At 45.8% G+C, this 21,932-nt stretch overlaps 2 protein-coding genes across 2 annotated transcripts; both read right to left on the reverse strand.

Annotated features, from left to right (window-relative positions):
- Nucleotides 1–228: 228 nt before the first annotated feature.
- Nucleotides 229–1,487, reverse strand: SUCNR1 (succinate receptor 1). The gene is made up of 2 exons (XM_074153565.1): nucleotides 1,464–1,487; nucleotides 229–1,179 (listed from the first exon to the last, which is right to left on the reverse strand). Exons 1-2 carry the CDS (start codon nucleotides 1,485–1,487, stop codon nucleotides 229–231), a joined length of 975 nt encoding a protein of 324 aa, XP_074009666.1.
- A 9,843-nt stretch (nucleotides 1,488–11,330) lies between these two features.
- Nucleotides 11,331–21,563, reverse strand: AADAC (arylacetamide deacetylase). The gene is made up of 5 exons (XM_074153630.1): nucleotides 21,405–21,563; nucleotides 15,056–15,278; nucleotides 14,749–14,818; nucleotides 14,242–14,413; nucleotides 11,331–13,597 (listed from the first exon to the last, which is right to left on the reverse strand). Exons 1-5 carry the CDS (start codon nucleotides 21,540–21,542, stop codon nucleotides 12,989–12,991), a joined length of 1,212 nt encoding a protein of 403 aa, XP_074009731.1. The 5' UTR covers nucleotides 21,543–21,563; the 3' UTR covers nucleotides 11,331–12,988.
- Nucleotides 21,564–21,932: the final 369 nt, after the last annotated feature.

The following is a 21,932-nucleotide window of genomic DNA, read 5'->3' on the forward strand; positions in this document are numbered from 1 at the left end:
CTGTACTGTTGTGAGAGAATATCACTTCTGGTTTGCTGCAGTCAGATTAGCAGGAGGATGTCTCCTGTACAATAAGATAACAAGCACATTTAGAGGAACACATTCAGCTCACACGTAGTCTATAGCATAAATAAAGTTATCTCAAAAAAAGGCACTGTACAGTGGTGAACGCTCTCCCTAAGGGAGTTTCCTCCCTCATGGCCCACTTTGAGAGGCCTCCTTATTCATTCATTTGTCAGTGGTTGTCAACCTGCTCAAGAGCTGCCTTAATTTTGCCATCAGCATCTCTCTGAAGTGGTCACCCATCAAGAAATAAAACACAGGATTAATGGCACTATTCAAAAACGCAATGGGTCTCGTGATGATGTAAATGGTGTTGATGATGCCCTTCGTGCACACAGATAAATTCAAGGCTGGAATTCGTGAAGCAAGTCGGACATTGCGCATGATGTGGTAGGGAGTAAAGAGCAACGAGAAGATAACCACTGTGAGGATGACTAAAGTAAGCGGTTTTTCAAGTGCCAGGAGAGAACTGATTTGCTCCCTCCTGTTTTTAAGAAAAAGAACCATCTTCACATAGAAGCAGCACATGATCACGAGAGGGATAAGGAACCCAAAGACAGTCAAAAACATGCTATAGATGAGGTTTTTCACAGCGTCTCCAGAGCTTGCATAATCAAGGCACTTGTAATTATTGGCAGGTGTTACAGTCTCCAGAAAATACATCAAAGGCAGCAGTTCCAGTATCACCCCAATCCATATGGCCACAGAGATGATAAGGGCCGACTTCTTTTTCTGTAGAAAGTGTTCTCTGAAAGGATATTTTATGAGCATGTATCGGTCAATACTGATAGCAGTGAGGAAAAGGATGCTGCTATACAGGTTTGCATGCAACAGGAATCTGTTGCTATGGCACAAGATGCTCTCTTTTGCCCACTGACCTTTGGAGTAGCTGTTCACGAGTATTGGAAGAGTACATAGAAATAATAAATCTGATAATGATAAATTGAACAGGTAGATGTTGCCACTTTTCCAGTTTTTCAGGCAGAAAATATAGCCGAACACAGCAATGGCATTTCCAATGAAGCCGAAAATGAACACAAGGCTGTACATGGTGGAAAGATAATACTTTTCTAGGACTCTGTTCATCAGCGAACAGCCTTCTGTCTCGTTCACATCCTGAAAAGTCAAAAGGAAAAAAATAAACAGCAAAAATTAGTAAAAGATCATGATGTGGCTACTTTTATATAGTTGCTGTAATAGCTGAATATAGCATGCAATTTCCTTACAGCTTATGTGGTAAGTAGAGTCTTGAACTCAAAAGAATATCCCTTATACACACAAGATTTCTACTTTCAGCTATTGGCCGGAGTTGCTGAGCAAGATGAAAACTTGCGTGACCAGAAACCTGTGTAAGGAGTCTAAAGCAAGAGCATCACCTGAAAGCATCTGCCATAACGTACCAGCTGCTGCTTGGCCAAACCCATGGCACAATCAGAGGCTGGGAAAGCAAAAATGACCTCTCAGCCCTTTATCACAGCCCTTGCTGGAAGTCATCTGCCACCCTGTTACCCAACGCCGGTCCCATGGTCTCCTCACTCATCACTAAAGCAGAAGCTTGCTGTCAAGACTGATAAAGGATGAACTTATCAGCAGCAATACAGCTACGCTCTGACAGCATTGCTTGGAATTCACTAAGAGGTCAGGAGAGAATGTGTTCATTAAATTAATCAAAGCATTCACTGTGCACTTGGTACGGTTTTGCTGGTAACTCGGTACCACAATTGCACGGAAAGCGCTGTGAGTGAGGATGAAGCATGTATCTGTGCATCACGGTGGATGTGCCGGAGCATTTCCAAGCCATTCCAGCAGGCACAGGGCATTTCTGCTCCTGGGGTTTTACAAGTATCTTCTCAGTTTTCTACAAAAAGCCCTTTCAAGAAAGAAAGGTTCAGCTACAGCTGATGAATCCTTGTTGATATGAAAGCGACCGTAGTCAAGGGGACAGCACAGTCAAGTTCAGGATAAAATGCCTTTGAAGCCAAATTTACAAACTTTAAGGCATTTAAAGGCACTTCCTATGAAGTGAGAACATGGCGTATGATTTAGTCAGTCACAGCTCATAACTTCTGCTAAGCCCCCACCCCGGGCATGGTAGGAAAGATAGTACTTTTCTAGGACTCTGTTCATCAGCCTTTGCCTTGATGTGCCCCGAGCCCAGCCCCACGGAGCGGCAGGAGGAGGAGAGCCCGTTCGCTGGCGGGACAACGCGTGGCCGTTCTCCACCGGTAGAGCTGCCAGCACCACTGCCACCCCTCCTGCACTGCTGTTTAATTTTCTCTTTGGCTCCAAACAAAGAGCTTCCGATTTCGGCTGGGAAGTAAGTAGCACGACCGGTATTCTTTAAGGAGGAAAGCTTTCTAGGAAGCTGCACCAAGTGTGAGCTCGCCTAAGGACAAATTTTGCTTTCTTTCTAGCTGTTAATTAAAAAAACACTTTCATGCTACTGGGGAAGAAATAGAGTAGGATCTCAAATGCTCACTCCTCTCCCTCCTCAGGCAAACACACCCGTACCCCCCTGCAGGGGAGCTGCAAGCTAAACAAAGCTTTTAGTGAGAGGTTGCTTTGGTTAAAATATTAGCAAATATTAGCAAAACAATTAGAAAGCGGCGGAAAACAAAATGTCAGAAAAATGGGATATAGATTAAAACTGAAATCAAGCTAAGTCCAAGATCTGAAAGAGCAGCGACGTGACTGACACAAGAATCCGCTAAAGACAGTCTCCACAAATCTTGTAATTATTTTCAGTATTTCCGAAGTTGTTCTGGTGCCTAGAATTTCTTCATAGGTCTCTGTTCTCAAAGCACTGTATTTTATTTTAAAGGCTGATCATGAGGCAGAATAAAGTGCAGCATATACAAAACCTCGTATTACATCCAACAAATATCTATACTTATACTGTAACAAACGAACAAACAAAATTATCCAGGCTCACTCTGGTCAGAATAACCTCACATGCAGCACCCAGGTAACCCTGGCTGTTTGGGGTTTTGAGAAGAAACTCAACAGTTTAGTGCAGCATTTTCTAGAATTAAAATCTCACTAACATCAGCACTTTAAATACAAATAATAATTAAAACATTACTGTATTGACAGACACATTGATTTAGGTAGTCATTAGAAAAAGACCGACTAATCAATTTTAAGGTAAGTAGTCAGGGTAACACAATGAAAGGATTCATTCAGAAACGGTCTCGGCAGAGGAATAGCAGGATCTCCTCGAGAAAGGCGGGCTGGCAGCCGGCTCTCGGGGCACAAGGACACCTTACCATCCCCAGGGCTGGCGCTGCCTCTCCCCCGGCACTCCTGGACCATGTGGGATCCCTGGTGAGCAGCGCAACGTCACCTTTCGACCGAGTTTGCATACGATTAAATCATTAATGAGTCAAAGCAAAGGCGCAATTCGTTTGGCTGAGCAGGACACGGGGACAGTTTTTGTGGGAGGAAGGCTCTGCAAAATGTGTGCTGAGCCAAGGAGAGAAGCAAACAAACACTTCCCCTTGCCAGAGACTTGTGTGGAAACCGCCGGGGTAGCTGGGCTCTGCTCTGTGACGTGCAGCCTTCCTGACGTGGGGCTCGGAGACAGGGTTTTCCCCAAAATGCTCCTGTTGGGGTGACATGCAGATCTCACCGCATCGAGCCGTGGGCCAGCAGTTGGGGGTGCCCAGCACTCCCTCAGGTGGGCTGAGGGCAAAGCTCTTCATCCCACCTTTGGAGAGATCCCCAGAGGTGTCAGTTGGGCAAAGCTGGTGGCTGGTGTCCTGCTGATGTCCGGTCTTCTTCAACCACAGAACAGTCCCTCACCTTACACTCAGGGATCAATACAACAGATGCAGCAGCAGCCCGCCGACATTCTATGGTTAGCAAAACAAATAAAACTATGTATTTTAATTATATGGAAGCAGAGGACTAAAGATGAGCACTTAGTTTTGGTATAGTAACACATACGCTTTAAAGCTTGGTGGTTTATTCATCGGTGCTATACATGACGGTTTTGAGACCAAATGCTGCTAATGCAAAATGACTCTGCTCCACTGCAACTAATGCATCCGTTTATATCTGTTAAACTGAATCTGTTTATAGCAACATTAAAATTGTTTCTTTGGTTCAAACGATACAGTGGCATTTTCGCGTGCAGTTTTGATTGTGTTTTTGCCTGTGGACCACTGCCTTCCACCACGCAGAAGCCCCAGGGCCCTCCATAAAAGATTAAGTTTCAATTTCTTGAGCTCAGCCTGAGTGTCCTGGCTGAAAATGCTGATCGTTGCACAAGGAAATGAGGGTGCTGCGGTTTTTTTGCATAAAAAGGAGCAGGGGAGCAAGCTCAGCAGTGTTTTGGTCTGAACGGGACTGGGTGGCCGCGTGGTTGACACACGGGAGGCGTCCTGCTCTGGGATTTCCGCTGCTGGAGGGCAGGTTTGTATCCGGGAGCGACTTTTAGAAAAATCCTGCACTGTGCAATGTAAGCTTTCATGTCTTTCCATTTAACTTTTATTGCTGCGCGTAACCATAACCTGAGGTTTCAACCCAAAAAGCAGCTGCCGTGTGACCTGTCAATATACATCAATGCCTGAAGATATAAGGATCAGTCTCTCTTTCCTGGCTCACGGAAGCAGCAGAGCTCTTTCCAGCCTGCTACAGAGAAACCGATTCACTCCGCATGCAGGCTGCAGGGCTGCTCTTCTAGTCGCTGTGCCTACTTTGCAGGAGAAATAACCCCCCCCCAAGTAACTGGGGGGGCTTTTTAGTCGCCCCTTGAGTAAAGAAGCCAGGACGGCTTTATTCACCCGTCAGCAGCAGCTCACTTGGAATCGCGGCAGATGCCGCGTGGGCCAGGGCTGCACCCGAGCAGATGGCCGTGCACTCACGACGCGCACAGGTACACCGACATCTAACTCCTTCACCTGATCCCAGCCCAACCAGGACGTTCATGCAGCATGGAGATCTCATGCGGCATCTGGAAACCACGGGCCGTGCTGGCACTGCCATGAGCTGGGCAAGCAGCTCCCAACAGCACCGTGTGTCCTGCAGCACCGAGCTGTTTGTGCCCCTCCCACGGGACAAACAAACCAGAGCGAAGCTCGATGCTTCAAGTGTATCTAAAAAAGCTGTCCTGTGCTGGGTTAGCCCTTTGTACAGCTTGTGTACCTGAGGGCAAGGCTTCCTCAGGCAGGAGAGGCGCCCCAGAGGCTGCAGCAGAAGCGGCAGAAGCCCAGGTGGCAGCGGGTGACGGTGATGCTGTGCCATGCTCCAGCCGGGACGGTCCCTGAACTGGGGAAGGTCACGCCCAGGAGAAAGGGACCTTACATTGGGCTGAGGGACAGCCACAGGCAGAGCATTGCTGGGTGGGTATCTCCAGGTCTTGGGTAGATGGCTTGGGCTCATCCCTGCTCCTGACTGCACAGGTAGCAGCACATGGTTTCGTCCCAACCAGCCTGGGATCGAGCCTTCTCCAGGGGTTCACAGCCACGGAGAGCATTTCAGAGCAAAGCTTTTGAGGTTGAAGTAGTGAAAACATAGCAGTTTGCACTGGCTGAGGCAGGCAGGGATGGTGCCCAGGTCCCTGGCCAGTGCTCGGTCTGTTCCTCTGCCTGCAAGAGAGCACCCAGCCCAGGGGCAGCATCTCCAGCCGTGCTCTGGGCCAGGATGGCAGCTACAGGCACAGGGACTTATATTTTTTTTATAAAAAAAATCTGGCACAAACACAAGGCACAACATGAACTTCTATATATCAACAATGACTGCAGAAATCTGGAAAGGAAACTAGTCAAATCACCCAATAAAACCAGCATCTACAGTAAAAAGTATCATGCGGCCACAATACCAGGTGTGTGTGCTGGTGCTGGGTCTTTTCAGGGCACCTGAAGACACCTGTGTTTGCCTGATAAGGTTTCCAGCATGGGTAATAAGGAAACTTTAATTACACAGTATTGACAAAAGTCACAAACCTCTAAACACTCGGGCAGCTGATACGTTTTTCCACTCTTCCACTCAAAGGCAGAGGGATTTATTTTTCAAAACAAATTGTGCTTGTGAAAGGTGTTGTTCTGCCTGGCAGCAGCTCGCAGAGCTACGCTGCAGCCCATGGGTTGACTCAGACAACTCGGTGCTCTCCAGATCTACTAATTGTACCTTCTGTCAGCCAGAGGGGTTTAAAGGGTGTTTGGAGGAATACAAGATATCTCATATATAGCTATGTTGAAAGAACAAGTTAATTCAAATTGCAAAGTCAGTACTCAGGCATTTACATTTGCTTATACAAGTCTAATCTTCCAGAACAGATTCGGGTCCAGAAGGGAGGAGAGAGACAATTTTGGGGTGGGAGCACACTAGAAAGGCACAGGTAGAAAGCACGAGTGCTCCAAAGATGCATTAAAAGCTTGGCAAGATTCTGCCCACATGCAAGCCACAGCATCCCATGGGAAGCCCCTGGCAGCACACCAGCAGCGCCGGGAGCAGCAGGAGGTGGCCTTGGCCACTGTGCATTATCTGCTGACCCTGGGGACGTGTCCATAATGACTTGGGAGGAGGCAAACTCATCTCAGAACCCTCATTCCTACAGTACCCCAATAACACGCTTTTTTATTACAGTCAACCTTGTCTTCGAAGGAATGTCTTCAGTACAAACCTCTCCACCGAGAGACAGCACAACGCAACGACCGTCCATCCAAAAAGCAAACATGATTACACGCCCCTAACAATTACAGGACTTTTACGCATTGTTTTATGCCTATAGTATTTCTCAGGGAAGCTGTTGAAACGGTGCTGCCCGGATTTAACCCTGCGGCTCCCAGGCAATTTGAATAGGCATTTAGATGGCCAGACAAGGGTGGGTTCCGGCTGTAACTGGACGCTGTGCTGTTAAATTCATTGGGCTCTTTAGCAGCCTGCAGGCTTTAAAGAAGAAATGCAACTGGAGTCAGGCACGTTTGTTATCATTAAATACCCATTAGCCAATTTATATTAGTCTGAGGCATATTAACTGAGTCATGCATATTTAACGGTTTATGATGATGTATTTGGATTTGACTGATTGGAATGAGTCATTAAGGCTGACCTTGAGTGAAATGTGGTGCCCCTCCTGCAGAGCCCTTTGAACAGGGGATGTTTATCTCCACTTAGGATTCATCCCTATGAGCAAAGTGGAACATGGGAACATTCTTTTAGGTTATAAATTATTAATACCTTTCCCTGGCCACCATGAGCTGGAAGAGAACTTTGTGATGACAACAGCAGTGCACCCAGACGACATTGAGCGGAGTCTGTACAGCCAGTTAGTACAAATGTAAGAGCCTAATGCTGTGTCTGCCCTTCGTGCAAAGAAGGGATAGAATTAAATGTTTACTTTTGTTTATCTGTGGCTTGTTTATATTAGCCCAGTAGCACCTGGTTTCCCTGTGCTCTGGAAAAAGCGAGACCCATTTCTCCTTTGCTTTAGTCCCAACACCAAAGTCACCGTGTTTGGACTCAAATGCTTGTTTGCCAGCTTTGCCAGAAAAAGGGCATCCGAGCATGTCTGTGCTCACCCTACCTTTAGCTCTCTTTGAGGAAGGGCCACGGCAGCTCCCATCCCAGCTGGCTGTGATAATTGTGTGTAGGATGCTCGTGATATTTCAGATGCTAAATGAAGCCCAGGCTCCAACAATCTCATTTTACCCTCGGTGTCACTGTTCCTCCTGCAGGCACATGGCACCAGGACCTCAGCTCCCAGCCAAGCCTTGCTGGTACCCCATGGTAAAGCCACCCACTTGGTGGATCCCCAGGGACAGGGAGCGGGGGAATGAGTGGGCACCAAGGGGCTGTGACCCCTGCAAGTACGAGGGGCTGTCACCCACAGCTGTGCACATGGCTTTTCGGTAGCAGCGCTACCACACTCTGGCTGCAGGTTTTGCCAGACCCACAAAAGCCCCCAGCTGCCCCAGACTTTGGGGTGAAACTTTCCTGGCTCGGCTCCTCCTGCTGAGCCAGCATAAGATAAATTTCCCAAACTTTGACACTTCCCCTGGTTCAGCTGTGAAACCTCCAGCTCTAACACAGGCACTGCCCCACTGAAGGAAAGTGGCGACACAAATGCTTCCCAGGCAGAGCTGGCTTATAAACATGATTCAAATCCAATTTTGTTTGGCTCAAATGTACTTTACCACAAATGCCAGATTTCTTGGAATGATGACGTCTGAACCCAGTGAGGAAAAATCAAGTGGAACCAGGTGTGGGCAGGGCAGGACACATTCCCAGCACAGCACAGGGAACATTTGCCGTATCCCTCAAGGGTCTCCAGCGAGGACGGCTGCACCCCCTGCCCAGCCTTGCCGTGGGGCAGTTCCAGGCTGGCAGGGCTCTCCCCCAACACAGACGGGGTGCCAAACCCACAGCCCGAGCTGGACCTGTCCCCTGCTGCCCGCCTCCAGCACTGTTAAGGTTTTCCTATAGGGGGGAAAAAAAAAAAACAGAAAAGCAAAAAAGGCTATCTTAAGGTGTTGAATGCTCAAAATGAAATAAGTCTGGCATTATAGCAGGAGAGACAGCCTGCCCTGCTGTGGGCAGCTCCTACCACCGCACTTGCTGGGGTGCGGTGCCCAGCCTTTACCCACAGGCAGCTCCCCCCAGCGAGGCGGTGCTTCCCACACAGCATCTGCCCAAACTTTGTGACTCTTCTCCATAGTGCAGTATATTTCATGGCTGAACAACCAACCAAAGCCCCAAGGGGATTACACTACAGGGACCTTCTGCAGCCACTTCTGTAAACCGGTTACATTTTTTTCCCCAACCACAGCAGCAAGCTGCATGGGACAACACCTGTACCCACCCAGCTCAACAGCACCACGCTGTTGGGTGAGAGACCTGGCCTTCATGAATCACTGTGTGCAAACAAGCGGCACACATAAAGAGCAGATAAACCCCAAATGAACCCACTCCCACTTGTGTAACTTCTCCCCGCAATTCTGCTTTTATGACAGCAGCATCTGAGCAAGCCTGCAGTGTAATGGCTATATGTAGGGTGCGATTTGCATAAAATACCTCCATAATACACATCTCGTATACAATTGCTCCCTGTAGCACTTTGCCATCTGTTATTTGGAATTTTACTAATTAGACGCAGGGCCTGAAAATGAGGAAAGACATGAAATTGCTTCCATTATTCAAATAATTCTTTTTTTCCTGGGAGGAATAGATCTTCATTAATAATATATGTTTCAAGAAGTACAACGCACAGATTTCTTTTGCTCTCTCAAAGCTATAAAACACTTTTTTCAACCTCCACCTCCCAGGAAGAGGAGGAAGGAGCCTTTGCTGCTCTCGGCTCTGCATAGAAACTTCACCCTGGAGCCTTCCTCCTCCTCTTCCCAGAAGACCAGCTCAGCCCTGCAGCCAGTCAGGGGGGAGGCGGAGGAGACCCACCTTGGGCCCTGCCATCCCAATCCCTCTGGATTGATGTGTTCTGGGACTCCTTCCCAACACAGCTGCAGGTGTGCAGAGAGCTTTGGTGTTTCTCTATAGTCCAACATGAATTTTATTTAAAATGTTATTTTTTTTTATTTATACAAATCAATACTCATAAAATATGTACTATGCTCTTATAAATGCTTTTCTTTTATAAAATACAAATGGCAGCCAAGTGTAATTAAGGCTTGGTGAATAAGCCCAGTACAGAAGACAAGTCAAATGCAAAATCACGATACACATCAGTGAAAATGTCTGAATATCACCATGATTATTTTAAAATAGGAGAAATAAACACAGTTCAGATACTAAAAATACCAATTCCCCCCTCCCCTTCCCTTCATTGTGATCTACTTTAAGAATAGTAAAAAATTAACCCTATTAATATCTGGGATATAAAAAGGTACTCTGGCTTTTCTCTGAAGATAAGGCAAATAAATCAGCTAATATTTAAACCTCCAGAAGCTGCTTTAAAATTTCCCACATGGCTGATAAATAATATTGGCTTCTCATTTACCTGCTTTTAAATATTACATTAATTCAGGCAACTGCTATTGCACTGAAGGATAAAAGGGGGGTGAATAAATGGAGCGTCTCTACTTCCACACTGCAGAAAAGCTTCAAAGAACTGGCAATAGAGCAATGAAGATGTAAACCTCCAAAAACACCCCTGCCTTTGCCACTGCCAGCGTTTGGCTACTCAAGTCGGAGGCACAGGCAAGTTCGTGTGGCAGGGTCGAGCATCACTGTCTGCAGAAACAATAGCCCAGCACAGTTGTACACTCTTCAAAGGTAATTAATAACTAATTGCAGCTCAGCACTTTCACGATTAGTGGATTTGTATAAACCACACCCAACAAGCCAAGGCTGAAAGGTGTAACACACAATTTTTTTGATTTTGTTGGGGTTTTCTTTTAGCTTTGCCGGTGGTGGGACCCCCTCCAGATGCAGGGCCAGGGTGCTGCTGGGAGAGCCAAGCAATGGCTGGGACCCCCATACCTCTCCCCTGACGCCCAGACCCTACCTGCCCTGCTACCCTGGGGACAGGAAGGTCTCTCCTTCTTGCATAGCACCAAGGGTCCAAGGGCCAGGGCAGGGTGGTCCCTGCAGGGCTCTGCCCAGGGCCATGCTCTGGCATAAGGGGGACACCAAAGCTGCAGCAGAGGTAGGGAAGGAGGGCAGGTCACAATCCTCACCTAACCCAAACCATGCTCTCCCTCAAGAAAAAACAACGTACAGCAAGGCACAAATATTTCAATTAAAGAGACATTTAAAAAATGTCTTATAACTGTCATAGTTAAGATAGTCATAATGTAATTTCAGTGGTTTTAGATTTTTGTCACAGTTTAACATCTCTATGATTATTGCATAGATCCATTTTGTTTCTAAATAGTTTTCTAAACCTGGATTACTTAGCAAAGCGCTCTTAGTCACATGATCTGGCATCTGTAATTACATTGTCTTCCAGGACGTTTATCAAGAAGGAATACCCAAATTAAAAGGTCTCTCTGCAGCAGTTTTTGTGGTTGCCGACAGTTTAGTGTCCTGTACTGGTGTCAGATAAGCAATACCAGGAGACAGCTCTGGGTTCTCCTTGCAGGTTTGAGATGTGCTGTCCTCTGCTGGGGAGCATTCAGCCAGGGGCTCCAGGCCAACTTCAGTGTGAAGAAACAAAATAACACAGCTTTATGGGTTAAACCTTAACAGGAGCCTTTGAAACCACTTGTGTGAAGTGTTGTCATGGTTTAACCCCAACCAGCAACTAGGACTACCCCTCCCACCCCAGTAGGGTAGGGAGAAGAGGGAGAAAAAGGAGAGAAAAAAATTGTGGGTTGAGATAAAGACAGTTTAATAGAACAGTAACAGAAGAAATAACAACAATAACAATGGTAAAAGAATAGATAAAACAAAGTGATGCAATACAATTGCTCTTCTCCCCACCCAATGATCAGTTGCCCAGCCTGCCCTCAGCAGCGATCACAGATCCCCGCCCCCCGGCCAACCCTTATTTATATACTGAGCATGACGTCTATGGTATGGAATATTCCTTTGGCCAGTTTGTCCTGGTTATGCTCCCTTCCAGCTTCTATGGGAAGCTGAAAAAGTCTTTGACTTAATACAAGCATTACTCAGCAACAACTGAAACAATACGTGTTATCAACGTTATTCTCATACTAAATCCAAAACATAGCAACTACTAGGAAGAAAATTAATTCTATCCCAGCTGAAAACAGGTTAATGAAAATAATGAATGTACTAAGCAGCACCAATGTGATAGGGTCTTAAACTGAATTTGCCAACAGGGAACAACTTAATCAACAGTTCCAAAAATACTAGAAGACCAAAACTATTTGCCAAGTTGTGTTTTGTTTACTATCAAACACCAAATTTCATTTCCATCTCTATTGGGAGACTGAACAAAGCCTTCCCTTGGGGTGGTTTTTACTGTTTACTGCTCTGGATATATAAGTTGCTTACTGTGGCTTCAGCCTCTCCTGCCGGAGACGCTGATGTTGCAATTGTCACTGTCGCATTTTGTGCCTCACAATAATAATAATTTTCTTTTTAAAAATTCATATGTAAAACGGGCCAAACAATTTTAAGGATCATTATAACACTTATTTGTTAAGCGGAGCATAAAACATAAAACATACAGCAGTGCTATCGTAAGGCTAGGACCTTCATAGTCTTCCTTTATCTGAGGAATATTCAGTGCCGTTTTGTTATACTATTTCCTTCTAGTACAGCTACTAAAGAAAACGATTACTGAGTAAGAGAGATGCTTTAAAAAAAAAAAAAAGCAAAACCAAAAAACCTGAACATTTGCACTGTTACAGCCATCCCATTTGGTTTTCAAGTGCTTACGTCGAGCTGTGCTGGAGAGAGACAACAGCACAAACCCAGCAGCCACATGTGATGGGCAGGGTTTCACAAGCTGCTGTGGACTTCATGAAGTTATGTTCCTGCACCTCCACTCACCCCATCACCCAGCCGCAGCAGTGGGGCCTCACCAGCATGTCCCATGGGAGCACACAGAAGGGGACAGGGAGCAAGCTGCCACCAAGCACCTCCCATGTGCAAACAGTGACCTTGCCCATTTGCACAAGCCCGTGATATGAAGACATTGCAATAGGAAGAAACAAGAAGCAACCAGCGTGAGACATCAAGTCCCATAGGCCCACAAGCCCAGGCAGCGTGAGGGCAGGGTCAGGCACATCAACCCTTCTGGTCTTGGCCAGGAGAGAAATCCCAGGGCAGCCCTGATGGTTTATGGGGTTCTGAGCTCAGACAGCAGCACTGAAAGAACACTTAGATTAGAATCAGACTGATGTTCCTGCCAGAGAAGATGAGAAACGCTGCAATCCAAACACTGCAGGGCAACACAATGAAGATGGCAATCACACCCAAAAACTCACACAGATCCTCTTATGCTCTTCCATAGCACCCAGTGAACACAAGCCAGCCATACTAGACCAACATTTTCAACTCATAGATTCTCATTTAACCACTCAATATATCTGTTCAGCAGCCGGTGCCCTACAGCTAACTCGGCTGGACTCAAGACAAACATCATCGCCCCATGAAAGGCATCCTTGGCATGATCATGTGTGACAGGAACACCTGCTGCCCGGAGGCGCTCGGCATACATGATTCCATCATCCCGTAAGACATCATGCTCGCAGGTGAGGATGTAAGCGAGGGGCAGCCCACGGAGCCGGGCATCGCTCGCCAGCAGGGGGGCAGCCCGGGTATCCAGAAATCCCGGGTACTTCTGAGCAAGCTCAGAGCTTCCGTAGGTGGGACTGGTGTAAACATGATCTTTCTTCAGCTCTTCAGGCAACAAATTGCTCCAGTTTACAAACTGAAATAAGTGGCTGGATTCAACCGGGACATGCCTGTTGGAGGCCATCGCTTCCCTAAGAGATGAATCGGAAGTGAAATATTCACTCCAGAACTTGACCATAAGCAGCTTGGGTAAAATGGGCTTGTGTTCATTTTCTTGGTAAGATGGCAAATTCAGGTCAAGGGTTTGAAGAGCAGGGTAAAGCAAAGCCTGGGCTTTGAGTTTAGTTTTAACTTCAGAGTCCTCCAAAAGCTGTATAAGAAAAAAAGAAATAATTACAAAAAGTCAGTTAAAAAGTGACTTCTGCCTTCAGTGTCCATGGCAAATTCCCAAGGTAAGTGAGATTCATTACAACCCAAATAACTTCTTAAGAGAGCAACAACGTTGCACTGACTTTATTTGATAAACCTGAGAGAGAATTTTTATCACAGGCTGAACCGCGTGTGATGAAATGACATTGGAACGTTTAAGTCTGCTTTTTTGTTTCTTGCTATTTACATCTATACGAGTCAAATTGCTAAAATTCCTTTTTTCAAACAACACACCTAAAACAGTCAAAATGTGTTTAAGCATAGAATTATATATGCCCTTACACAGGGCATATATAGACAGAGAGCATTTTTGAGGTTGTAAAGGTTTGGAGGACATCACGACATCAAAACTGCTTTGATGCCATTAAATGGCTCGAGTAAGTTTGCTTGCCTGGAAGCTCCAAGCCCTCACTGACAGTCCTGCAGGTTGCATGACACCCTGTGTACACAGACCATGGGAGACATTTGGGAAGAGCACTTGCTTTGAGCAGAGGCTTTTGTTAGTCTTTTATAAGTGTTTGTGGAATGACAAAAAAAACCCCCTTGAACTAGCAAACCAGCTTGCTTTTTTTTTTTTTTTTTTACCTGTTGTGCCACAGCTGCAGCCAAGTTGCCACCTGCACTGTCTCCTGCAACACAGATCCTATCTGGGTCTACCCCATACTGGGAGAGGACGCTGCTCTGGAGGAAGAACTTCGTTACTGAATACACATCTTCAAATTGAATGGGAAAATGGTATTTAGGTGCCAACCTGTAACTGTTAGAGGCAAGCAGAAGTGTGTTAGTTCCTGCTCGTAATAAAGAGAAAGGCTTGCTAACAACTGTCCTAGTTGGTGAATGTTTATTATTTTCTGAGCCCAGAGAAATGGGAACTGTCTATCCTGCAGAGTCAAATATTTTATTACCCACCCAACTTCATAAAGCAACATCCAAAATAACCACCAACCACAATTCAAACACTGCAACCTTGACAGCTTCTGTTTACAAATACTTAAAGCTAGCAGGAAAGTACATGACCCAAAAATCAGAATAATTGAAATAGATTAGTTAATTCTAAACCCTCATCCCACCTAGAAGGAAAATCTCTCTTACTTGACTGATACCACGACAGCATTTAGCATGTTTGAAGTCCACCTTGTCAGATGATCATAGGATTTCATGCCTGAAATGAAATGAGTCACTTCGAATATACTCCAGTACATTTGAGAACAGACACACACACCTCAGCATGTTCCTCTTTGCAGAAGCTTTCAGGTGATTTCCAAAACCTCCACCTGGTTTTAACTGGTGAAATACCAGTTCCCTGACCCTCTTTATGGCAACTTCCATAAAACAAAAGGCAGCGCTAAATGCACTGAGATCTTCCATACAGCCACCCGGTACTGACAGAAGAGCTCACCTGCACTTCCTACACACCATCCTCCACCATGGAAATAGATCACTGCCCTTCTCAGCCCATCAGACGTCCTTCTGGGCAGGTACAGCCGGACGGCAACATTGCTGAATTCTGTGTCCGTCACAGTGACGTTTTCATCGGATGTGGGTGCGACATACTCGGCAATCGTGAGCACCATCAGACCTTCCATATAGTGCATCAGCCCCAGCCGATCAGCAACCTCAGCCTAAAGCCCGAGACAAGGGAAAACGGTGTTTTAAACACAGCCTTAGTTACTCTCAGACATTAAATGTGCGTAAAGCCATTTGATACTCCGTACAAGCCTGTAAGGTCGCTGAGTCAAATAGTGTTGGCTTGGAGGAGTCACTGTCTCACACTATCACACTGTCCAGCTCGAGCTACTCAATTCCCTCACCTCCAAGTGAAGCTTGGTGGCTGGAAGGCAGCCCAGGGGACACCACTAAGACAACAGAAAGCACAGGCACAGGGGGTAACAAGGATGCTACAGAGGGTGTGGAAGAAAGCAGAATCAGCTGAAAAAGAATAATGTCACAATTCCTGGAAGGAAAATAAAGCCTTCATTTTCTATACTGTAAAAGATAGTGTAAATACCTATTTAAACACAAAATTAGCTGCATTAGACATTGTCTGTGGGTAGAGTGCGATCTCAGCCACGTCAAATCCTGGCAATATGAGGAACCCCTATCACGTGCAGCCTCCTTAAAGCACAGTATGCTGTGGCAATGGGCTGCTGCAGCTACTTGCAGCTAGAAGATAAAAATAGCATGGACAGCTTTGTGATTTGGGAGCATTATATCATCTAATTCCTAGCAACATATAAAGGAATAGCTTGCCGGGGGGGAGAGGTGAGTAGTTGGTTTGGTTTTTAGATGAAAGAAAGGTAAGAAGAACACAACTTCAAACTGGCTTGAAAGCCATTTGCCATCTGACCTGATGGAAGTGAACTAAGAACTCAGATTTCTGGTTCATTTCAAGCAAAGGAAGAAATTTCAAACTAATTTGCATATATATTTTCAGTTTAATGTGCACCGCTCTTGAGAATATTCTAGTTGGACACCCAAAAAATTAAGAGCTGACACTGTGAAAAAAAAAAAGCACTTGTCTAAGTTTCAGGCCACTGTACAATTATTTGATCAGGCACAAACAATTCTGTAATTGCACTGATAACTGATCAGAACGTTTGGTTCAGAAGATAACTTAATTAACACCAGGCCTAAGTTATTAATCTACTTGGAGCTGTTTATTAAAAACAAACAATCCCATCACTGTGTTACCAGTTGATCAGAAAGGAAAGGGCCGTGGGAAATACCCAACATTGACATGAGGGTTGCCAGTTTCGTGCACACTCAGCATTTCCCATGGGTCATTTCCTCAGCCTGGGTCTCCAGGTTGGTGCCCTGCCTGCACTAATGCAGACGTTGTGCCACAGAGAGCTACCACTGGCCACCACTAGCCACACTGGCCACCACACCTGCTTCCAGCACCGGCTTCTCGGCTCCCTCATATCCACCCGCAGTGACCAGGGACATGACCTGACTTGCCACACAAGGCTCCTAACTGTCTCATCACATAGTAATAGAAATGATTAAGCAGTAAGGCAGAACTTGGTTTTACGTGTTATCCGAAGATGAAAAACAAGTTAAACTCAAAGCAGGTTTGAGTTTAATAAGAAATAAAATAGCCCAGCCTGATGCAGAACCTGTTGGAAGTTCAGCATTCCAAGATATGCTTTACTCTTCCCAGGAATAATGCAGAACACACACACAAACCCACACACACTATAATTGATCACCTCTTGAAAGCTATAACATCTGGCATTCAGGGTTTGACATTGTAAATCATACAATCTAACCCTGCTTGGTTTGCTTTTTGTAATTTTCTTTCAATTACATTTAAATTAACTATTTAGTCATCTTCTACATACAACCTACTTTTTCAAAAGTTAGAAGAGAAGAGAATACAGCCAAGACCTTGCTGACAACACTTGATAGGGATTGCCACCCTATTTAAGAGTCGCCTCTCTGAAGGCTTGGACCTGGCGATGCTGGGAGCTCTGCCAAAATCTGTGGTTTGGGATGAAGACAAACGGACAGGAATTGGCACACTGCACAGAAGGAAAACTCGGGTCCTTGTCATAAGCTCGATGAAAACAAATACGTACACATGCCAAAACTGCCTATTTTTATCTGCAGTGATTACACAGTTTACATAAATATTTCTCAGCTGTTGTATTTTCCCTGAGGATTAGCATCTTGAAAAAAAAAATATATAGGTCAAAGTGAGTCCCACTGTAATTCCACTGAGCCTCTGAAACCCCCCCGCGTTGGGAGGAATTCCCTCAGCTTCAGGACTGAGGGTTTTCAACACTCTCAGAGCTGTTTTTTCCACAAGCGGACATTTTACATTGTGGAAAACCACTGGTCTACTGCCTGTGGTTTCAAGGCCATTATCATATAAACTTGAAAGGAAATCATACCCTCATCTGAAAAGTCTCGTTGTCCCTGATCTGAGATTATGGTATGTTAAGGGGTAAGAGGAAAACCAACCACTACGGGGTTTTGTGTTCCTTGTGCTTTGGAAAACATTTTCCACAATCACTTTCTCCATCTTCCGTAAGGGGAGGATGGCAGCAAGGACAAAAAAACCCCAAAACTTATTTCTGAGGAAGGGAGTTGTGCCTTGGCAAGCAGAGAGCCTGGCACTGATTTTAGCAGCTGATTTATCTGACCGGGGCGATAGCACAGAGGGAGCCACCCTCCTGGTGAAGCTTTCCATCAGCTGAACACAAGTAGCTTGTGATGGGGCTGTAAAGGCCTTTAATCCAGATTTTATTGCTCCTAATGAGCCAGGTCAAGGATGGAAGAAGCTCTGGGAGGATTTCACACATCTGCAGCCAGGGAAAAGTTCAGCTAGGAGAAAGATGTTGTATTACATCCTATACTTTCTTCGTGTGTTCAATCTTAGACAGTGTGCACATGGTACTTCCTGAAAATACATGCAGAATTTTGTGCTTAAGCACCACAGAAACTGGCTGGTTTATTCATAGAACAGTTCGAGTTGGAAGGGACCTTAAACATCATCTGGTTCCAACCCCCCTACCGTGGGGGCAGGGACATCTTCAACTAGACCAGGTTGCTCAAAGCCTCATCCAGCCTGACCTTGAACACCTCCAGGGATGGGACAGTTACAACTTCTCTGGGGAACCTGGGCCAGTGTCTCACCACCCTCACAGGAAAGAATTTCTTCCTAACATCTAATCCAAATCTCCCCTCTTTCAGTTTCAAACCATTAGCCCTCATCCTATCGCTCCAATCCCTGATAATGAGTCCCCCCCTATCTCTCCTTTAGGGACTGGAAGGGGCTATAACATCTCCCCAGAGCCTTCTCTTCTCCAGGCTGAACCACCCCAACTCTCTCAGCCTGTTATCACAGCAGAGGTCCTCCAACCCTCTGATCTGCTTCATGGCCTCCTCTAGACCCACTCCAACAGGTTCATGTCCTTCTTATATGGGGGCCCCCAGAGCTGGGCGCAGCCACTGCAGTGGGGTCTCACCAGAGTGGAGTTGAGGGGCAGAATCCCTCCCCTAGCCCTGCAGGCCATGCTGCTGGGGATGCAGCCCAGGATATGGTTGGCTTTCTGGGCTGCAAGCGCACATTGCTGGCTCATGTTGAGCTTCTCATCCACCAGCAGCCCTAAGTCCTTCTCCTCAGGGCTGTTCTCAATCCATTGTCTGCCCAGCCTGTATTTGTGCTTGAGACTATTCTTAGAGGCTATTCCCTAGCTAAACAGCACATAGACATTTTAACATAAACACACAAAAGGAGACATTCCCAGTCTCCCTTCTGCAATGAGATGGGTGCAGAGGGACTCCAGCACACCACAGGCCGTGCACATCAGTGAAACCAGGCATGGTTGCAATTCCCTCCTGGCTAACCCAGGGCAGGACCTAACCCTGAGCCTCTGGAGCACCTCAGCACTCACTACCCTGCCCAGCAGAGATTTGGAAAACAGCCTGGGATTGGCACAGATTGTATTCAAACCATTAACTCCTCCAGGCCAGGAAACATGAAATTGGAGAAAGCCTTGCACAATTTGGCTTAGAAGCTGGAGAGCTCCCCAGGACCTATTAAAGGAAAGAAGACAAAGGATAGAGATTTTCCATTTCATGGCATGTCCTTTTGGGAATTGGAGAGGACTCTCTTGCTCAGGAGTGTCTGGTGGTGGCAGTATTATTTCCTTTTTTTCAAGCCAACATCAGGGAGCCAGAAAGACTAAAATAGGGTTCCCTCCGCAAATTTAGACCTACTATTAAATGATTATAAGTTGTTACCCTGTACTCGGATGACTGTTCAGAATGTATTTAGGACATTTTAGAGGCATCTCAAATCTAATTTGCACCGGTGCCGCTGCAGGGAGGCCATCTTCATCAGAATCCCTTAGGATTATGGTTCTGCGTGAGATTGGAGCACAGTTATAAAACACACTTGCCCTGGACCACTGCTGCTGGTAATGGACTTAGGCTTAGCAGGCAGCCAATGCAATGGCCATGAAAGACACCAACTCCGTGTTAAAGCAAAAGCACGCAATTCTCTAACACTGAAAGAAAATGCTTCTACTTGCTGAGTACTGCTGTGCTGAAGACTACAGGTCTGACTGAGTGAAACATGAGGTGTTCCTGGGGAAATGAGTCACCTCTGCACATATCCTCCTTGCAGGCTACATCCAAAAGCAGATTCAAGAGGGGAAGAAGCTAGGCAGCACATCAAAAGTGCAGACTATGGTTTCTTTCTCACCATTTTTTCATCTCCTACCACTCAGACCTCAAACCACAAGATCAAAACAGACAAGGAAGCAGTGAAGGGTCCATGAGTAAACGCACACACAACATTTTTCCCCTCCTCCTCCTGCTAACTGTACAGACTTCACAAGAGCTCTCCACCGCAAACACAAGCTGTCTGACACAGGGATGGCTCTGGAGATCGACAGTGGCTGTTGGATACTGTCCAGAAGTGTGATGTTTAGGAGACGTCCCAAGGAAACATGCACCTTTGCCTCCACCAGGAAAATCATAAAAGAAGTGGCTCCCACAGACTTCTGAAAATCATACCCACTGTGATTTAACTGAAACAACAGGAAAGGCAAAATCCCAAACTCGTGTACGTTGGAGCAAAAAACCCTGTGCTGTTTGTGTTTGTGCCTGGAGTATACAAGCCTTTCAACAGCATCCCTCAAGCAAAACTAGAAAGCTCTCTCTCCTGGCTCCTTAGACCCTCCTTTCAATATATTTTATGGTGGAGAAAAAAGCAGTCTCAAAATGTTTGTAGCCACCCAGAAAGATGCCTGCACCACTCAGCCCTCCCTTCTCCCCCCAGACTTTTATCTTTGACCTTGTTTTTAGATTTTGGTTACACTGCTAGAGCCACCATAGCATATTAAGTACAGGCTGGATTCAAAACAGCTCCCAGCTTAACGTACTTAAGAGGTGGGAACTACAGCATCGTTATTTAGGCATGATGTGCAGCCTCACAGATTATTTACATATGTTTGAAATGGATGTATAACATGACTGAAACAAAGCAGAAGCCAGGGATGTAGTATATATAAAAATAGCATGGAAAGACATAAGGACTGTGGTGCCAGTAAATATTGCCATATAACTACAGACAGGGTATAATATCACTGCCTTTTCAGTCTGTGACATATGGTTCTGTGCTGCTTAGCTAGATACCATTTTTTGGTAGGCAAGATTACAGTGGTATTAAAAAAAGTTTTATATATATATAGCTTAATTTCTACATGCTTTAGCATTATCACCCCTATAATTAGCTTTGCATAGTTTTTAGGCTTATTCTGTCAGTAGATGTCTATGAAACTGCAAAAATCAATAATATTTAAGAAGTGCTCTAGTTTTCCCTTCTCTGACACCCAATACAATACTTCCAAGGAAGCTTGATATACAGGTTCTGAGAAACAGGAAAAATTCAAGGAGCAGTGCTTCAGCTGCAAAGGATCACAAAGCAAAATAAACTTGTTTGCACTTATCTATCCATATTCACATTCCATATCACATTTCCAGTTACTCCGAGTGTCCTTTTTGTCAAGACTGCACAATTAAATCTTTTTTTGTTTTTCTTTACAGTAAGTTTAATGCTTAATTTCAGGTGCTACTGTCCCTCACTTCGTATATCACCATATATATATATCATATATATATGTACGACACACATATATTCCCATATCTCTATTAGTTATAGAGGCACCGAGGACACCCTCTGCTCCATGGCAATCTTCCCCAGGCCAGCCCCGCACCAAACCCAGCGCCAAACTCACCAGATGCCCCATGGCCCTGAAGCTAGCCGTGATTAACATCACTTTCCAGGGCTCCTCAATGTCCTCAGGGATTGGAGTGTAGATGTAGTAAGCGACGAGGGCAGAGACAAGGAAGAGGCACAGCAGCTTGGCTCCCATCTCTACGGGCACAGCTCTTCCCAGACTGACTGGATTAAGCACTCTCACTGACTCTTAACAGCTACAAGCCAGCACACACATAGGGCAAAGTTAATCCCATGTTTAGTTTGGGTCGTGGCCAGGAGGTGATTTCTCATCGGATCACCCGGGCAGAGGTTACCCTGCTGTGCAGCTCCCCAGAAAATGTGTTTCTTCAGCAAGGCATTCAGCCACTCTGAGCTAACCGAGCCAGCACTTCAAGCCCAGATTAACCACTGAAGCTCCTCTGCCCCCATCACCCCCTTTTCCTGCATTTGGCAACAGCAGCCGGCAGGAGGGCTCAGGAGGAAAGAGGCAGTTGAAAATAAGGACCAGAATGTGGCCTGTCAACAGAGGGCTGCTGCAAAGTGA

Source organism: Numenius arquata, chromosome 9 (assembly GCF_964106895.1).
Source record: "Numenius arquata chromosome 9, bNumArq3.hap1.1, whole genome shotgun sequence".
NCBI classification, from domain to species: domain Eukaryota; kingdom Metazoa; phylum Chordata; class Aves; order Charadriiformes; family Scolopacidae; genus Numenius; species Numenius arquata.

Bases quoted from the DNA above. Each gene is read 5' to 3' on its own strand.
- SUCNR1 (XM_074153565.1), bottom strand. From the start codon at position 1,487: ATGGGTTTGGCCAAGCAGCAGCTG. The intron at 1,180-1,463 runs GTACGTTATGGC...TTGACTTTTCAG, and splicing joins GTTTGGCCAAGCAGCAGCTG to GATGTGAACGAGACAGAAGG.
- AADAC (XM_074153630.1), bottom strand. From the start codon at position 21,542: ATGGGAGCCAAGCTGCTGTGCCTCTTCCTTGTCTCTGCCCTCGTCGCT. The intron at 14,414-14,748 runs GTAAGAGAGATT...TGCCTCTAACAG, and splicing joins GCTGTCGTGGTATCAGTCAA to TTACAGGTTGGCACCTAAAT. The intron at 13,598-14,241 runs GTAAAAAAAAAA...TTTCTTATACAG, and splicing joins CTGCAGCTGTGGCACAACAG to CTTTTGGAGGACTCTGAAGT.